The following is a 20,271-nucleotide window of genomic DNA, read 5'->3' as shown; positions in this document are numbered from 1 at the left end:
GCAACTCTCTTCCAGAGGAAGAGATATGAAGATGCAAAACTAGTATGTACAATGGATTTCCCACGGGCTAAAAAAACCCTCAAAATCATTACTACAATAGTTCATGAGCTGAAATATCTGGAAGGTAAAAACCTGTAAGAAACAGGGTAGGAGGTTCTGAAAAACATACACTGGAGTCAGGAAAAGGCAGTTTCTCCTCTCTTCTACTCCATCCTAGCTGGGCACACTGAAGCACATATCTCTGGCAGGAAACCCTTCGTCAGCACACAGAAAGGGCACCCTGGATAATGCTTCCTTTCTATTCTTGATGCACAATAGCACCATTTTTCTAAATAGAATAACGCACAGCACCTTGGATAAACAGAAGGCCGTAATTTAGCCAAGGCCTGACAGTCTGCTGACAGTCTGAAAGTAACGGCAACAAATAACTGAGATTCAATTATTACTCTAGCGATCCTCAGCGATGTCAGACTCATCAGCAGATGCTGTATCTTTATAACATGTATGCAAGATTTACATACTGGGTGCCGGGTCACCTCTCACACTACACCAAACCAGAAGGATCTGCACCACCGTCAGAAATGTCACACTACCCAAGATGAGCAGTTTCTTAGATTTGGTAGCAGGGGCATAAAAAGACACCTATACTGCTTCTAAAACAAAGAAACAAAAACCCCAATAACATTTAAATAGTATACTATCTTGCTCTATACACAGATCAGAGTTTCATTACCTGAATGCATTCCACATCAAGGTGACAGTTAAGTTTACACTAACAGAAGGAGGAAACTATCTACATTTAGGCAAAAGAGAATACGCTAAAGGGCAAGCAAAAACTAAGGAGGAAAGTGAAGAGTATGTAGGAAATCCATTTTGATTTGTGTTTTGTGATGAAGCAACATTTTTAAAAATCTGAAGCTCTGCCTACATCAATGATTTTCAAAGGTACTTGTCTCCAAACACAAACAAAAAACCAAACAGCAACGAAAAACACCATCTAAGAGTCACCTGGGAATGGTGTGCACGTGTGTGTGTGTGTGTGTTTTTTTACATCATAGCAATATACCTACTTCACTCTCTTTGGTTTAAGAATCACAGCTGTTATATATGAGCCACGATTATTGATGGAAGGAGGCTGGAGCCTTCAGGTAGCTTGTGACAAATAATAATAATGAATAAATAAATTGATAAGTATTTCCTGAATGACAGTTCTAGAAAAGTCACAATTCACTAAATCTCAAAACTTCACAAGTGCAATGATGAAAGAGGGCAAATAAGATCTAATGGGAGGGTCACCAGGATGTGAAAATGGAAGAGTAATATTATCCTCTAGTGAATATCAAGTTTTAAAACAGAGGAACAGAAAATGGGTAGAAAATACAAGACAATTTTCAGTCTCCAATTATGGAACATGAGCAAGGGTGAGACGAACCCTGGGAATGAGCAACTAAATCTAAATCGGTCAAATTCAACTCTTGGTCAATTTCCGGTAGGCTGGATCACCTAACAGCAAATCACAACAGGAAAATGTCCTGGGGTCAGGGGGTGAGGGTGTGGAGGGGTAGGAGGAAGAACAAAGGTAAAGTCAGAGAGGTCTGTTTTGTAGAAGGTGCCAGAGGCTCACCAAAATGTAATTCTTCTGCGGAAATCACTGCCTTGGTTTAAAGATCAATTTTGTAACATCTCTACCTAACTTCACCTGGAGCTTCATTTGGCTCAATATTCTCAGTCTCGGCTGCAAAATTAAAATAACTTCGATTTTTAAAAAAAAATACCAATGTCTAAGGTCCTGTCTCCCAGAAATTCCATTTAATTGCTCTAGGGTTGGGTCCAAACGCTGACAATATATAAATACCAGTTATGCAGCTAGAGTTGAGAACCACAAAGCTTGAAATGAAAGGTTAGTAGCTGCCACGCTTCATTAGCAGCACACCACTGACCTCTATGGGTAAGGTTCTGTTAGAAACCAGCGATAAAAGCAGCAAAAACGCTGCTCAGAGCTGTTCTGAGATGAACACCCACGTAACCTGAGTGCTGCTTGCCAGACAATCACATAACTCTAATCCGGGCCATATTTTCAATGGGGACCTGGGTCAAATTCTACCACACCCAGCAACGTTCTTCTTCCTAGAGAGTGAAAGACAGACCTTTAACAAAATAATTTCAAGAGTTTCTTGCCCTCTCTCAATCTGAGGCAGAGTAGGAGCCCCCTTTCCAGGAGTGTGTTTACTACTGAAGCCAAGAGAACAAGGCATCTGGGTTTACCAACAGCTATTCAAACACTAAAGTGAAGTGGTTCACAGTGATCTTTACTATGCAAAATGTGGTCCACAGACCTGGGTGTTTGTTAGAAATGCAAACTCCTAGGTCTCACCCCAGAGCAACAAGAATCTGTCTTGTTCAAGATCTCCAGTTGATTTATGTACACATTAGCTTGAGAAGCACTGCTGTAAGGCAACAATTCATTCAAGAAACAGCACTATCTGTATAGACGAAGTAAAAACTTTGAGAACTATTTTCGTCTTTAAATTAGATAATTTACGTAAGAACAATAAAAGCATTTTAAAACTGGCATAGACTACTGCTGCCACAGAAACTCGTCTTTCACACAGCCAGATTTAGGCCTCTTCCTTGTGATGTTCTCTTAAAAGGAATCTTGGTTCTCTGAGTGATATATATTTAACTACATACAGATCCAAAGCAAAAAGAAGGGCTTTTACTCCTCATTTTGATTTCTGGGACATATTTATATCACAGAATAAGCTGAAGAAACCTGCATGTAAACACTTTCTGGGGCTATAACACCAATTGTACCATTTTAAATCCCAAAGTCAGAATAAGCTAAAATTTAGAGTTACACAGAAACATTACTGGGCCTACCTAGCAAAGGCTGTATAATATTTTGAAATCCAATTATAAAAACAATTTATTCTCCACCCCAAAGAGAATATCCTTTGCAAAAAAAGAAAATGAAAAAAGGCCCATGTGTGACTTGGGCTACTACAATCTGAGAAAGTTCTAATTGTTTTTCTATCTGATGTGAACTTGCCAGAATTCTGACACATGACTGAATTAGCTGTGTAAAATATAAGGAGAAAACTCACTAGTTTTAAGGGCCAGCAAGAGCTGATACAAAGCCAAATGGAAATAACATGTTTCTTTCCTTTCCATGCTAAAGTGGGTTAAGAAACAAGACGACAGAATCCTGGGCCAGTCAACATCAAAATATAGAGCCTCTTTCTCCCCTCCATCCTTCAAACTTAATTTCTTTGTCTTCTTAGGTTCAGCAAGTCCACTATGTCTTAACCACTAGGGAAATAAGCAGGGTTGGTAAGGCATAACCGTGGGGAGGATGTAACATTTAACTTGTAGCTCATGTGTCAACAGAATAGGATGAGCTATTTCAGTGTTTATAAGGGATTTCTGAGAGTCTCCATGAATATTTCAATATTCATTTGTCAGTCTCCTGAGTCTATTAAGGAGGTTATATAGCAACGCAGGATATCACACGAGGAAGCTATTCAGTCAACTCTATTCATTAGAGATATGAAAATGAAAAGCAAATGCTTTTATTCCCAAGGAAGACAAAAGCAGTGCTCATTTGTGTCACCATTAGCTGGAGTCCAGAGCTTGATCAGTGTATAGACTCTGGAAGCAGTGACTTCCATTAGTAAAACGCATCACCCACAAAGATATGACGGTAACCCTATCTCCTCAGGCTCTCTGTCAGCCAAAAGTAAATGTACCTGTACCAGCTGGCATAAATCCCAGACATAATACTGCTCGTAAAGTAGAAGAGAAAATGCCAGTGTATGAAGCAGAAAGTAAGGTCGTTTTGTTTATGTAATCTCTGAGAACATATATTTTTGTATCTATGGCATTGCCTTCCAATTTCTGATGCTGGGAAATAAATCAGTTTGTTGGGCATATTTATAGTCATCAGGTTGATGAACAACTTATTTTCAAGTGTTCAGCTAAAAAAGCCCCTCTAATTCCACCAGAGTTAAGTGTCTAATTTGCAGGGAGCTGTGTGATGAGACCTGTTATTTTTCTGGCCTTCTCTACACAGATGGAAGGTCATCCTTAATATTTCTCATTTATCTTTTACAGCAACAGTATAACTAATTGGCTTCCACTGGTGGCACATATTCACAGATACTCTGGACATTGGAGCCTTTTAGTATTAGAATCCTGGAAGCTAATTAAATTGGAAGTATGACAGGGTGGAGTGGGGGGGTGTGGATGGAAAAGGGGAAAAAAGAACCAATCAAGAAGTACTTCTCAACTATAAGTAAGATACATTTAAAATAAAAACACAAATGGCTCCAATGAACCTTTTGGAATTAGACAAGGCATAAGCCAACAAAATACAAAAAAGGCAAAAGTTTGAAAGCCTCAAAATAGGGTGATCACTATGAGGTCATCTGAACGATGTTCAGGTCAGAAGGGGAATTACAGGGGCTATCCAGAGTTAAGCAGCAGGAGCAACAATAAGCTCTGGAAAGGTGACTAGGTTGGTTCAACATCAAAAGTTCCATTCAGAGGCAGGACAACAAAATAATCATGCACACTTGTAGACATATCCCATACCAATGATGAACAGTATCAATTACATCTCTAGAAAAAATAATCCTGTCCTTTATCAAAGGACATTGCTCTGCTCGTCAAGGAAAGGTCTAGTTCTAAAAAGCAGAATAATTTAAACTTCTTCAGCATATCAAGAATTAAAAATAACCCCAGAAATTTAAAAATAAAAAGAATTTAAATATCCAAAAGAAAGAAGAAAGATGCTTACCAGACTATCTAGTCCTCCTCCCAAGAGATCCACTGCTCCCATCTGCATGGAGGATACCTGTGGCACATTGACTGGGGGACCAAGGTCAAGGTTTAAAAGATCCCCCAGAAGGTCACCTTGAGAGGGGATAACCTGAGGCTGTTCCAGGTTGGTGGCAGTGGTGGTGCCAACAGGGCTGTCACCCGCATCAGTGCTGCAAGTCACACACAGAAAGAGGGGAAAAGAGAAAAGTCAGTTTCACCCGGGACATAGTAACAAGGCAATGGGGTGAAGGTCAGATATACAAAAACGGGAGGGGGAAAAAACTCTTATACTATATAACTTCATCAATTTTAATTGAGTAGGTCAATTTTAATTGAGCACCTACTCTATAAGGGAGCACTGTAATGAGAACTCTGGGGAAATACATCTTTTTTTTTTTAAAAAAGGAAATGTATTTCCTGTCCTCAAATAACTTATACTCAAACAAACAAAAAACCAGCATTCACAGAACAAGTGAAAAGCACACTCACCGTGTAAAAGCAGAAATGAGTATTGTGTGTCTGCACACTGACAGGATATAGATGAGAAGCAAAACAGAACCAGGTGGGGCTGATCCCAAAAGATTCTGAGAATGGTTTTATGGCTAGATTTTCAAAAACAGCATAGTTATGAGGAACTACCAGGGAGAGACCTTCAGAAAAAGAAAGGATAGCTTGTGCAAAGGCACAGAAATGAACAATTTGACTTGAGGGGTGGTGAAAAAATTATACTGGCAGGAGCAGACACTGTAATTGGTAACATTTGGGGGAAGTGAAGATGAGGGAAATACAACTCTGAAAACAGGTCTGGAGAGTTAATTTTTTATGATAGGCAATGCACAATCACTTTTATTTGTTGAATAAAGAACTAAAATGAACAGTTAGAGGAACATTACCCAAGCAGCTGTGTGTATAATGGACTGAAGTTGGGAGAATGGACATGAGGATGAGCTAAGAGTGACCTAAACCGTTACTGCCACAACACTGTAAAAATAAAAACGAAGGGGTGAGTTCCAAGAGATGTTAAATGGACTAGGCAGGGGGAAATGATCTTAATAGATGGTGCTGGGTCAACTGAATAGCTGCGTGGGACAAAGATGAGCCTTGACTCCTACACCTCACAACATAAACAAAAATTAGAGATAAATCAGACATAAACGTGAAGAGGAAAACCAAGAGGATTTCTATGACCTTGGAGAAGACAAAAGTTTCTACAAAAAGCTCTAACCAGGGCTTCCCTGGTGGCGCAGTGGTTGAGAGTCCGCCTGCCGATGCACGGGACACGGGTTCGTGCCCCGGTCCAGGAAGATCCCACATGCCGTGGAGCGGCTGGGCCCGTGAGCCATGGCCGCTAAGCCCGCGCGTCCGGAGCCTGTGCTCCGCAACGGGAGAGGCCACAACAGTGAGAGGCCCATGTACCGCAAAAAAAAAAAGCTCTAACCATAAAAGAAAAAAAGTGATGAGCTGGACTTCATTAAAATTAAGAACATTTCTTCTTCAAATGACACCATTAAGAGAGAGTGAGAAAAGGTATTCTCCACAGACTGGGAGAAGTTTGCAAAATATCCATCTGACAAAAGACCTGTATCCAAATTATATATAATTCCTACAAATCATTCAATCATTAATAAAGAATTCCTACAAAGATGATAACTCATTAAAAAATAAGGAAAAGATCAGGCATGACACAAGAGAAGATATACTAGCAGTCTATAAACATGAAAAGGTACTTCCAGCTTTACTCATCAGGAAAACGCAAATTAAAACTATAAGACACCACTACAAACCAACCAGAATGGCTAAAATTAAAATGATTGACAATACCAAGTGCTGCTAAGGATGTGGATCACCTAGAACTCTTATACATTTCTGGAAGGAGTGTGCACTGGTACAATCACTTGGGAAAACTGGCAGTATCTCCTATAGCTAAATATACATCTATTCTATAACCCAGCAATTCCACGAAGTGTATACACAAGAGAAATGAGTACATAGGTCTACCAACAGAAATATATACGAATATTCGCAGCAGCTTTCTCCATAAGAGCCCCAAACTGGAAACAACCCAAAGATACATCAACAGCAGATGTAAATAAATTGTGGCATATGCAGGCAATGGGATACTATGCACTAATAAATAGGAACACACAACTGATAACACGGCATTAGAGTAGTCTCAGATACTATACTGTGCAAAAAAGCTAGAAACAGAAGAGCAAATGCTGTATGGTTCCATTTACATGATGTTCAGAAGAGGCAAAACTAATCTACAGTGATAGAAATCAAAACAGTGGTTATCTCTGGAGGGTGGCTATAACAGCAAAATGGCATGAGGAGTCTTCTGGGGTGCTGGAAATATCCTATATCTGATCAGAGTGGCGGTTATATGAGCGCATGCACACGTAAAAATCTATTGAGCTATACACTAAAGATTAGTGCACTAATACTAAGATCATTATAAATGACATACTCATTTAAAAAGTGAAAAAAAAACAATGAAAATTTCAGGCTCAGATGGCTTCACTGTGAATTATTCCAAACATTTAAGCAAAAAGTAAAACCAGGGCTTCCCTGGTGGCGCAGTGGTTGAGAGTCTGCCTGCCGATGCAGGGGACACGGGTTCGTGCCCCGGTCTGGGAAGATCCCACATGCTGTGGAGAGGCTGGGCCTGTGAGCCATGGCCGCTGAGCCTGCGCGTCCAGAGCCTGTGCTCCGCAACGGGAGAGGCCACAACAGTGAGAGGCCCACGTACCGCCAAAAAAAAAAAAAAAAGTAAAACCAATCTTAGATAAACTTTAAAGTAGAATAGAGAATGACAATTGAAAAAATCTGAAAGTATTTCAGTTTTATTGAATGTTAAGGAATTACCCCTAATTTTGGCTTGATAATATATTGTGATTTTTTTTTTTAAGTCCTTATCTTTGAGAGATACCAAGTTAAGTACTCATTGGTGAAGTGATAGGAGGTCTGGAATTTAATTTAAAATACTCCAGCTCCCTCAAAAAAAAAATGCGTGGGGGTGATAAATGAAACAAGATTGGCAAAATACTGATGACTGTTGAAACTGAGTGATGAGTACACGTGTTTGTTATACCATTCTATCTTGTATGTTTCCTAAGATTTATATAATGTTTTAAAAACTAAACAACCACTATAAAAATTCCATTAATAAACAAATGCTTTCTTAAAAAACGAAAACCCTACGTAGGTTCTGACAACACCTGAACAAAGAAGAATGAAGAATCAAACTCAGAAAAAACAAAAACGAAGAAGCGAAAGACTAGTGTTGCTCCTTATAAGAGGAATCTGGAGGGATGATGGGGAAAATAATACGCTGCTTTCAGTTCTGTTAAGTTTCAAGTGAGAAAAACAAGTAGGGAAGTCCAACAGACAGCTAAGGAAAAGGGACTGGCAGTCAGTTACAGAAGTGAACTTGGGAAGAAATTCACATACCCGTCTCAGGTGAAATGAGCAGAGTAACGCGGGGGTGCTGTGCTAAGAGCAGGGCGTATTTAACAGAATGTATCAGTGGTAACTGTGCTTAGAAGATAAACCGCCTAAGGGAATACATAGAGAAGGTTCAGAATGAGCCTTGTGATACAACCAGAGAAGAGAAGGAACACAAAACTGCAAAGATTAAAAAACAATCTAAAAAAAAGAGGGCTTAGGAGGAAAAAGTGTCAAGGAAGCCAAAAGGAGACCTATCTAGATTGGGGAGAGGGTGGGTACAAATAAAGCCAAAAATTAATAAGGAAGTCAAAAGGGGAAACAATTTCATATACACCTAGCAAGAAATATATGAAATCTCCATAAGGGGTATCCTCTGCCTGTGAAATTCTATCATCTCTCAACATGTACCGTTTGGGAAATGTGACAAAACACATGGATTTATCAGCACCTTTAAATACAAGGCAGAATAGGCACATATTTTCCTCCACTCTAATAGACAGTTAAGAGTATTATGAGAAGACAAAAGTGAGTTAGATGAAAAGAAATAAATGATCTTATAGTTTCTACAAATTAAGAACATGACAAATCGTTATTATGTATTTTTTCTAAACTGAAGACACAAGAAAACTAACATGAAAATCTTTCCCCATTGTGAAGGCATGGGAAATAACTGCATAAAACTGTCATCCAAGCAGTATTTTTAAAAGGTGAGATATTTCCAAGTTAGACAACTATTTACCATCTCATGCCCACAGAGCAGCTGACAAGTATAGTAAGCAATACTCAACTAAAAAGCACTTTTCCCTTTCCCAAGTGATTTTAAAAGACCTCATGAAGTAAAGCATTTTTAAGCCTCTAAGGTTTTATGGTGCAAACGTATTTCATGTCAGAGGCATATCACTTATTACCCTTAGGACGCAGAAGCTAGGTGATGTCAGTACTCTTACAGACATGCCATTTGCAGCAACATACCCATATTTATTTCAAAGGGGATTTTTCTGCACTTGTGTTTCTTTTTTAAAAACAGGGCTTCCCTGGTGGCGCAGTGGTTGAGAGTCCGCCTGCTGATGCAGGGGACGCGGGTTCGTGCCCTGGTCCGGGAAGATCCCACGTGCCGCGGAGCGGCTGGACCCGGAGCGGCTGGACCCGTGAGCCATGGCTGCTGAGCCTGCGCATCCGGAGCCTGTGCTCCGCAATGGGAGAGGCCACAGCAGTGAGAGGCCCGCGTAGTGTAAAAAAACGAAACAAAAACACAAAACAAGGACAAATGGACAAAAAAGTCATCCAAAAAGAAACCACATAAGGAATTGTGAAGGTAACAAATTAAAGGCTATTAATCTGATAAAGACCTTATGTAAAAGACTGTGCTTCTTTTTACATATTGCTTCTCTCTTTGTGTTCTAGGAAGAGGTGTTTTTGTTTGTTGATTTGTTTCACTTTCCCCATCCCATTTGAGGGTCAAAGTTATCAGGAGAAAGGTAATTTAAATGGCAAACAACAGAAAGTCCATATCTATTTATCAAAACTTGAAGCACAGACTGGGAGATGTACTTAGAAGTTAAATGGTCATATCTAGCGAATGTTAAATATGCTTGCCCACGAGGTCAAACACCCTGTAACAAGGCCTGATCCTCATGAAACCACAAGTTTCCTTTGGGTGAAAATCACAGCACTGCCCTAAAACCAAAGATTCAACTCAAGGGCTAATGAAAGATTAATAATCATTTTCTTGGGTACTGCCCTTTTCTTTTTGTTTATCTGTGCCCATAGTCTGTTAAAACAGAGCTACAGTATTGTAAACGTTGACTACACTAATTTGTAAAGCAATAAATCCTACACTCTGGCTATTCATGAACCACTGAAACACCTATATTAGACAATACGAGACACTCAGAAACGGTGCCAAGTGCAGATACTCTAACCACTCAGAGATCAAATTCTACTTAGATTTGAGGTTTATTATAATTAATGAAGGGAGATTCTGAAAAGATTCCAAGATACCCATTGTAAGAGTTTATTAGAGTACTGCCGCTCCCAAATTAAAATTTTAGGGTTATCTACAAAGCAAGAGTTCCATGTTACCTGACAGTCTGTTCATAATAGCATTTCCTTACTGATATGAAACAATTTATTCTGGTAAAAAAGGTACAGGCAACTGAACGACTATGTCTACACAGAATCTAGGCTGCTCTTATAAAACAATGCTGCAAACATTATTTCACTAACAGCTAGCTTTACAGCATAAGAGAAGCAGTGTCTGCTAACTTCATCCATAAGCTTGAACCAAAGTTACAGTAAAGGATAAAAACAGCTAAATATATACATGGGCGGACCTCATTTTATTGCACTTTGCAGATACTGCAGTCTTTACAAATTCAAAGTTTGTGGCAACCCTGCATTGTCAGATGATGATAAGCATTTTTTAGCAATACAGTATTTTTTTTTTTTTTTTTGCGGTACGCGGGCCTCTCACTGTTGTGGCCTCTCCCGTTGCAGAGCACAGGCTCCGGACGCGCAGGCCCTGCGGCCATGGCTCACGGGCCCAGCCGCTCTGCGGCATGTGGGATCCTCCCAGACCAGGGCACGAACCCGTGTCCCCTGCATTGGCAAGCAGACTCTCAACCACTGCACCACCAGGGAAGCCCCAGCAATACAGTATTTTAAAATTAAGGTATGTAGACTATTTTTTTAGACATAATACTATTGCACATTTAATAGACTACAGTATAGTATAGACATAACTTTTATATGCACTGAAAAAATAACAACAAAAAAATTCATGACACTTCATCGCAGTGGTCTGGAACTGAAGTGCACTATCTTTGTGGTATGTCTGTACAGGCTTTTTACCAAGTTTTCAACTCTGGGAAAATTTCTAGCCTCATCTTTCTGCAGACTTAAGCAACTTTCAAACTTTATCCATTTAGAAAATCTTCACCACAATTTTCTAAAGGCACAACCTTACCTACCCTGAGATTAGAACACAGAGGGGCCTTTTAACCCATTGTTTGTGTGTGGTCACTAGTATTCAGATGAAGCCTCCAGGGCAGTAGAGTAGGTTTGCCAAATGCATAGCAAATTTTTCTAGGCTATAAAAGCTTGAGGAAGACCAACTTCGTCTAAACAGAGAATCACTTCTCACTCAAACCTAGTTTACCTGCTTACCTCCCATGATGTACTGGCAAGTGTTTGCGATGGATTCCATGACTTCCTTCCACAAAAGCATTGGGCGGCTTATGGTACACTGAGGCCAAAGAACCAATGTGGCAGATGAGCTCATCCAACAGAGTTGGCTCAATAAGATCTGTCTCCTCAGAGATCAGTGGCTTCTCGGACAAGACTACTTCTTTGGCTGTGACAGGATCAGTTGAGAGAAGGCGCCAATAAATATAGCCCCGGTCTCGAAGGTCAGGGTTATCAGAATCCTAATGAAAAGACAATGGCAAGAAGGTTTAAATGTAACCTTTCTCCATACAGAAAGCCAAACTGCTGGATTTATTATCAAGGCAATGCTGAAGTGGTTTACACAGAGCTGGCCGTTAAGAAGATATTTAGACTCAATATATTGTTAATAGAGTCATAATTCTGTAATCTCTAATGTTTCCAAGAATTTAAATATAAATTGAAGTGGGTTAGTTCTAAGACTCAAATTCAAAATGAAGTTGGGAAAAGGAAAATAAAGTTTAAGCCAGTAAAAATCAACTGCTTACGATGGCCTCAGGACATAAAAATAATGTTTTTAACTGCTTTAATATTAGCAGGATTATTCATGAAACACATCTTACATATATTTCACCCATACCTTCTTTCTTCATTCAAATATTTATTAAGTATCTCCTATGGAGACACTGGCTAGGCCCTGGAAATAAAGAGACAACAACACAGTGCCTGACTTCAATGAGCTCAAAGAATATTAATTATTACAATATAGTATGAGAGGTACTATTACCTAAATAATAAAAAAAAACTGTTAAAGAGAACACATAACTAAGTGCTTCTAAAAGGGGTGACACTTGAATTTAGTGGTCTCATTTTTTTTTTGTGGCTGTTTAAAAATAATTTTATACATGGTCATGGCTAAGAAAAATTTATTATCAATGACACATCACAATTTAGAAATGTATAATATAAAAATAAGGCTCCCCCATCATCCAACCCTACCCCACCTTAACTCCCCATCCCCAAAATAGCCATATTAAGAGTGCACTATATATCTTACCAGAGAACTCCCACACATACATATATTTATTTTATACAAAACCAGTTTCATAGTATATATACTGCTCCTCAAGCTGCTTTCCATATTGGCACATACAGCTGCCATTTTCCACTGTATATGCAGCACTGCATCATTATTTACTAGTGTCCTATTGATGAACATTTAGGCTGTTGCCTCTTTCTCCCTCCTTCCTACTATTTATTTTTGCAATCATTACAAAGTGGCAATAAATATCCTGGTATCCACCTCTCAGAATGTCTATATAGTGGCATTCATTTACGCATGAATTGTTCCAGTGGTATCATGTTATTAAAGGCAACAATCAGTCCCATTACAATTTCTGTATTTAAAACACATACAAAAATATTTTCTTTAAACTAGGCCAGGGTTTTCCCCATGAGTTTCTACATAAGCAGATGAACTGGTTTATAATTTAGCCATTTAAGGCATGTATCATTCAACTCAATATCAGAAGTGACCCTGATGGTTTTATATATATTTCCTTAATCATGTATTATTTAATTTGCACTCAAAATGAAGTGCTGGTTAAAAACAAAAATGTATAAAGAACATTGAGATACAAGTTAATACAGTATAAAAATGGTAAATTTTACCTCAAGATAATCTTTATCACATTCATAGGTTGCATTATTCTAATAGAAATGCACATATACATGTATTATTCATATCAAAATGTTTGTAGTATTTGAAATGTACTATCCAATCTAAATGTTTGTAGTATTTGAAATGTACTATCCAATCTAAATGAGTTTGTTTTGTTGCTTGTTGGGAGGGGGGCTAATTTGCTCCTGAGGAAGTGTTTATAAATAGCAGCCTGAAATCTCCTCACTTAGATTTTCATTTGGAAACAAAGCGTGAATATTATGAAACATAAACAAGTCGAGTTTTTAAAAAAGCAGAATACAAGTTTCTCCAAGTATCACATTAGGAAAGCAATCCCCTGCTCAGCTTTTATTGCTATTTAAATTAAAAGTTAAATTTTAATCTGTATATTCAGTCCCCAAAGCATGTGATTTAAAATTTGTAGACTATGCTTTTTATTACACAATGAACACTACACATCACTTAACTAGGAAAACTTAATTTGCCTTTATATAGTGGTAAAGTTGTTAAACATATTAAAATAAACTCCATAATACAGCTTAATAATATACTTATCAAAATAATTTTTTTTTACTTCAAACTATTTCTCTCATATAGCTGGTACATATTTAACCAAATGGCTAAAAAAAAAAAAGATTCCTGTGGGGATTCACAAAATATATACTTCCATGAAAATAGCTTGAGTCCCCCCACAAACTCAAAACACTGCAACAGGACAAACTTCTGGAGACAGAATCACTGGATCAAAGGGTATATGTACTGTAAATCTTAACACTGACTTAAAAATTTAGTCCTATGAGAAATGAGAAAATGAGTGCAAATTTTCCAGGACTAGAAGTGAAGACTGGGCAAGGATCTCCACTGTCCAAACTCAGTTATCCTGAGGGGTGATCTGTTAGGACTACTATCAGCTGGCCTTCACTGCCTCACTAATTCACATGGAGACCACAATAAATCAGGCCCAGTCAAGGCTAATGACAAGAAAATAGAAACTTTTTATGATTTTAAGGTGCCATTATGTGTTTGGTGACTCAGAAAATTTGGTTTCGGATCTACTGTACTGCTAGTCTGATAAGCCCCCGTAAGGATCTCGAGAAAATAGTGTATTTCCCAAAATGTGAGAGCTTCCAAAACAATTCTTACCAGGCAAGCTCTGAAACAGTAATTCTTAAACTATAATGTGCATCAACATTTTAACACACCAGGAAAGCCACTCAAAGTGCAGATTCCAGACTTTCTGATTCATTATGTCAGAAGTGCGGCCCAGGAACTTTTATTTTTAACAAGCAGCATAGGTGATTTTGATGATGACGGTCTCTAGTTCACAGATGGAAAAACTAAGGTGAAGACTTCTTTTCCATGTACTAAAAATAGTAATTACTAAAGTTTGGACACTTCTATGAGTATTCTTTACTAATTCCTCTAAAACTATCAAAGCGAAAAGACAAATCTTTGAAATAAAGCCATGGATTCAAGGGTTGGTTTTCTTTTCCCCTAATAAAATATATATATATATATATATATATATATATATATATATATATATATATATATATATAGTTTTTTTTTTCCCTAACCTGTTGACCTCTAGTCATTTAACTGGGGTGTTTAGACACGTTTAACGTACTTATTGATATGGTTAGGTTTGGAACTGTTGTCATTTCTTTTTTATTTGTCTTATCTGTTCTCTGCTCCCCTTTTATTCTTTTTTCTTTATTGTTGTTGTTTTTATAAATTTATTTATTTTTTGGTGCATTGGGTGTTCGTTGTTGGGTCTTCATTGCTGCGCGTGGGCTTTCTCTAGTTGCCGCGAGCAGGGGCTACTCTTCGTTGCGGTGCGCGGGCTTCTCATTGCGGTGGCTTCTCCCATCGCAGAGCTTGGGCTCTAGGCGCATGGGCTTCAGTAGTTGTGGCACGTGGGCTCAGTAGTTATGGCACGTGGGCTCAGTAGTTGTGGCACGTGGGCTCAGTAGTTGTGGCCCACGGGTTCCAGAGCACAGGCTCAGCAGTTGTGGCGCATGGGCTTCGTTGCTCTGCAGCATGTGGGATCCTCGCTCGAGCCCGTGTGCCCTGCATTGGCAGGCGGACTCTCAACCACTGCACCACCAGGGAAGTCCCATAACATTTCTAATCATACCACCATTTTATTTAAAATTAGAAGCACAAAGATTTCACATATACTTCACTGAATTCTCAGCATAGATAAACAATAGGATTAAGTCTACTATAAAGACAGAACAGTAGTGTGACAGAGAAATTTGCCCAGTCACGTCCTGAACCAGGGGATGTAGCAGAAACAGAACCCCACCACCCAATTCAAACTAACGTAACTCAGCAGATCATGCTGCCCCCAACTTAAAAATTTATGGCTGGGAACATAAATATTAAATTAGGTTCTTATTTCACGAACTTGAGAAAAAAATTCCAGAGGAAAATTCCAGTGGAAAAGACTTATATAAATGTGCTTACTCTATTATGCTAATGCCTCAGATTTCATTAACTGGACAGAAAAGGCAAGTCTAGAGAAACTGTTTATTATTTATAGCCAAATATGAAATAATCATCCACAATAATCTTAAAACCTCTAAATTCACTTATTTATACTGGCTTATGCACAACAATGCTTCAGGCAGGCAAGACAGGAAATGCATATTCTCAAAAGTCATTCTCAACTTTCAGACTTGAGAAGCAGCATTAACAGAGTAGAAAAGGGCAAAGACTCTGGAGCCAGGCTACTTGGGTTTGAGTCCTAGTTCCACCCCATACTAACTGGGCCGGCCTCTCTATGTCTCAGTTTCCTCACCTATAAAATGGGAAGAGTAACAGTATTATTAACCCTTACTGAAAGCCTGGCACATAGTAAGCACTATACAGATGACTGTTGTTACTAAGATTCTCTACTAGTCCTTGTACAGAAAATCTAGAATTAGGAACGTCTGATGGTTTATTTATACCCTGCCCTGTTCTAGAAATGGATTTAGCAAATCTTATAAAATACATCTAAGGCTAGAGAACATAAATTAGAAGCAAAGGCAGAAAAATGCAAGCCACGATGACCTACACATTTTCTACGGGAGATCCTTAAATCTGATTCTAAGGTTTCAAACATCTGATATGAAAAACAAGTCTAGTCAGATAAGCCATTCAGAGGGGCAGTTAATTACACACTAATGCATAAGAGAATCCAAAACTGGTTAGGAATTTTTTTATGGGATTTCATAGAGAAAAAAATATATAATGGAATAAATACTTTGATAACAGACCTAAAGAGGATAGTTTCTCATGACAACCCTTACTACAGGATGATGATATTAGTGTAATTCAGTAAAAACAATTCTAATAAGGCTCAAATACAATGCAGTCTAGACCCCCAGCTCTCTACTAATCTGGCTTGATTCAGTGGTAAATTTCAACATCTATAAGAACATAGGGAATCCCCCCTAAACACTTTATCTCAGGCAAATACTGTAATAAGAGTAAGTTTGAACTCTGACGAGAACCTAAAACACAGCTCTCCTATGCTGCCTGTTAAATACAGAGGCCTTAAGAGACAATGGAGATGAAGGCAGGGTTCAGAACTTGTGAATACAATAGATATCTACCAAAGACACTCACTTGATTATGAGGCTAGCCGTATCTATTCAGAAGTGAGTAGACAGTATTTCCCTGGTCGCACAGTGGTTAAGAATCTGCCTGCCAATGCAGGGGACACAGGTTTGAGCCCTGGTCTGGGAAAATCCCACATGTCACGGAGCAACTAAGCCCGTGTGCCACAACTACTGAAGCCCACGTGCCACAACTACTGGAGCCCGTGCTCCGCAACAAGAGAAGCCACTGCAATGAGAAGCCTGTGCACCACAACAAAGAGTAGCCCCTACTCGCTGCAACTAGAAAAAGCCCGTATGCAGCCAAAAGTAAATAAATAAATAATTAAATTTAAAAAGGGAGTAGAGAAGGAGCAAAGCCAAAATTCTTTTTACAAAATTGTTCTAACTCCATCTTAACAGAGATACAAATGGGTAATAAAGGGTCTAGACTAGGAAATCTAGAATGCTCAATATAGATAATATTAATTGCTTTGCTTCAGGCAAAAGGAAGTTTTAGAAAAAACACTTCAAAGAGCTCTAACAAATAAATTTTAAAAGATGTAAAATTAATAATAGGAAAGGTGTATCTATTTTCCAAGGTGGATGAATGTCAAGTGGCCTCTCAGCAGTTAAGATGATTTTGACTATTCCACACATACATAAACACAGAATCTTCAATTTGGCTGAGGCATGAATCTGTCACACAATGTAAGCCGAGACAGTCTCTTACCTGCCGAGTGATTCTAGGTCACCACCCAGCACTCCCATCTCTACATTTTCTCTTTCTTTATTTTCTACTTCTTGTGGTAACTTTCATGGAGAGCCAAATATTGCTGATGCTTTGAAATGTGGCCGTCAGGGGAGAGTTAAAACTTGGGATACTTTAATAAACAGAAATCCCATGATTCTTGAAGAAAATGAGATTTCTGAGAAAGCTAAGAGCCTGTATAAATAGGTATTTATCCGTGTTCAGAGAGTTTTCTGAAGTGTTAGTACATAGGCCTCATTAAAGTCAAGTTTACTATATTACCATCTAGAATAAACACAAGACTTCTTTGAATCTGGTTAATTTATACAGAGCTCTTTCTTTCATAAAGGAGAGAGGCTCCAGGGCCTGTAGCAAAAGACAGAAATGAACTTCAAGGCCCTAAGATGAAGTCAAATACATGGCTAATTTAATGGCAATCACCCTACGGAGTCTGTAATAAGCACTACATGATTAAGAAGGGGCAATTTCTATTCAAAATGGCCCCCTGTAGATGACCTATTAAACACTAACGCAAAAATTAACGTCTAACCTAAACTACTTTGATCCAGAAGATGACCAATTTCTGCTCTTAGTGCCAAGACATGCCTCATCAGTGATGGGACAACCTCCCAGTCCACTTTTCATGGACAGATGGTGAGCCATGGCCTGCCCTTGACTCCACATACTCATATGGACGCTTCTTCACACTAACCATAATGGGGTCAAGTGAAGGTTTAGAGACTTGGGGAAATAGCACATTAAAAAGTTCATTCATAATTTGTTGGAGAAATGGAGAAGACTGAGAGGTACAAGGGGTGGAGTGGGACACCTCTATTTTCTGTGAAGTAAATTTTCTGACATCCTTTAACTACTGTTGGTCAACTGCTCCTTAAAAGATAATCAAGCGATAATTCTCAGAAATGCTTACTTGCATCAGTAATCAGACAAGACAATTAATTTTTAGTTTCAAGTCTTCTTCACATTTGAGTTCATTGATTGTAAAACATCTGTACTTGAATCAAGTGTCAGAAAGTAGCCTTTGACTCTAACAGTTTTCTTGGCTGTATTTTTTTCAGAGTTGTAGAGCATATTCTATAAACAACTTATTTAATAATGTTGTCTGCTTTATAGTATTCCATTAAGTATTCAAATGCCTTATCTGCCCGTCAAACTTCTTTTCCTTAAAATGGATTCCTGGCATTTCTAAAATTAAATACTGTCAGAGGAAAGAAGAACTTTGCATTTATCAAGTACCAAATGATGCGCTTTGACCACTTAACAGATGATGTATTGGCAACTATTCAAGGTTCACATTTGTGGTCTCAGTTTGGAACTGGTTTTCAAGAAGTGTACTAAGTGCACACCCCAACCGTACTAATTAATTACAGGATTTACCATACTTAGTCCTCCAATTGTGCTCATTATTGATATGAAATCAAGCTCCCCAGAGCAAAAAAAAAAAAAAAGGAAAGATGACAGCTCAGAACTAGGTTAAAGAACTATAAAAGAGTTCAGATGCTGTTAATATAAAACTATAAAGAGATGAAAGAGGAAAATGGTAAATTGAATATCTGAATCAGATTCCATGTGTAAACACACATCATAACTCTTGACAGCCTGCTAAAGCCAGCCTGTTCTCAAATCTAATTAAGAACATTACTGGATCATGACGGACTGATCATTATACTAGTTACGTCAGAAAAAGTAATTACTTTGATTTCTGTGTATCCAGCTGGTTGCCACATTCCTGAAATCAGAACCCTCCCTAAAAGGACCAAAAATACTAAATAATTAAGGAAGCAGCATTACCACTTTAAAATTACTTAAAGAGAAAGGCAACTTATCTAGAAGGCAGAATAGCACACGAAATATTTGTCAAAGCATTTACCATCTCTACAGGGTACTTTCATCTGAAAACTGAAATTAAGTCCCCCAGAAGGAGATACTGTGAGACTGAATGTCATTTTCACAAAGTCATGTCCTTCATTAACACTAAAGAGTCTAAGTTCAATTTTCATGAATTATCATTAAAACTGGAGTCAGTCAATTCATTTAGAAGCCATACAACCAGTTCTAATTCAGCAGAGTATGTAAAAGAGGCACTGTTTTTTTTTTAACAGAATCTAAAGACTGCACTCCTTCCGTTTAAAATCTCTGCAAATGAACCTTCTTGGAAGAAGTTTCACAATTTCCTAGAATTTAAAACAAGACAAATCAACTCCATGCTTTTTTCAGACTTCTTACCTGTGTTGCCAAACTCAAGACCTGCTGTACCAGCTCCTGCGTTTCTGATGGTTTCTTGAGAAACAGCTTCACTATGGCAGTAAGCAGAGTGAGCTGTACCTAAGCAAATGTAATTGAATAGGTGAAGTGAAAGGCATTTGCATTATTCCACACCATGAATTCCAAAGTGATATTTTCCCAAATATGACTTACTATGAGGTCTTTCTGATTTTGATTAAGAAACAAAGGTTAAAACTCAGCCAATATCCACAATAGTCAAAGGTTTTCATCAACTGAAAACGCACTAGCCTCCTATCTCCAAATTGCATTTTTTGGCATCAAAAACTGCTGGTTTGTTTCTGGCCCAGATAATCACCTGTATTTCTTAAAGTACATGCTAACATACTGATGGCAATAAAACTGGTTCCTGACCAAATTCTTTATTATTTACTTCCACCAAAAGCTACAACTTCCAGGTAATTAGGGAATCATTTATCATACTGAGGCAAGCGCCAAGACAGTAGAATTATGCCAGATCACAACCAGTTAAGAGTGGCATGCTAGGGCTTCCCTGGTGGCGCAGTGGTTAAGAATCCGCCTGCCAA

General features: G+C 38.4%; 1 protein-coding gene across 6 annotated transcripts in view; it reads right to left on the bottom strand.

Annotated features, from left to right (window-relative positions):
• AP2B1 (adaptor related protein complex 2 subunit beta 1) overlaps positions 1-20,271 on the bottom strand; it is a 118,463-nt gene that overhangs the window by 53,242 nt on the left and 44,950 nt on the right. For all 6 annotated transcript variants that reach the window (XM_065897326.1, XM_065897327.1, XM_065897328.1 and 3 more), the window contains 3 exons: positions 19,688-19,786; positions 11,431-11,690; positions 4,796-4,988 (listed from right to left, as the gene is read on the bottom strand). In XM_065897326.1, coding sequence (XP_065753398.1) covers positions 4,796-4,988; positions 11,431-11,690; positions 19,688-19,786 — 552 coding nt within the window. The remainder of the gene's footprint in view (positions 1-4,795; positions 4,989-11,430; positions 11,691-19,687; positions 19,787-20,271) is intronic.

This window comes from Phocoena phocoena, chromosome 19 (assembly GCF_963924675.1).
Source record: "Phocoena phocoena chromosome 19, mPhoPho1.1, whole genome shotgun sequence".
NCBI classification, from domain to species: domain Eukaryota; kingdom Metazoa; phylum Chordata; class Mammalia; order Artiodactyla; family Phocoenidae; genus Phocoena; species Phocoena phocoena.
Note: the sequence above shows the minus strand (reverse complement) of the source record. Positions and strands in the feature narration are given on the sequence as shown.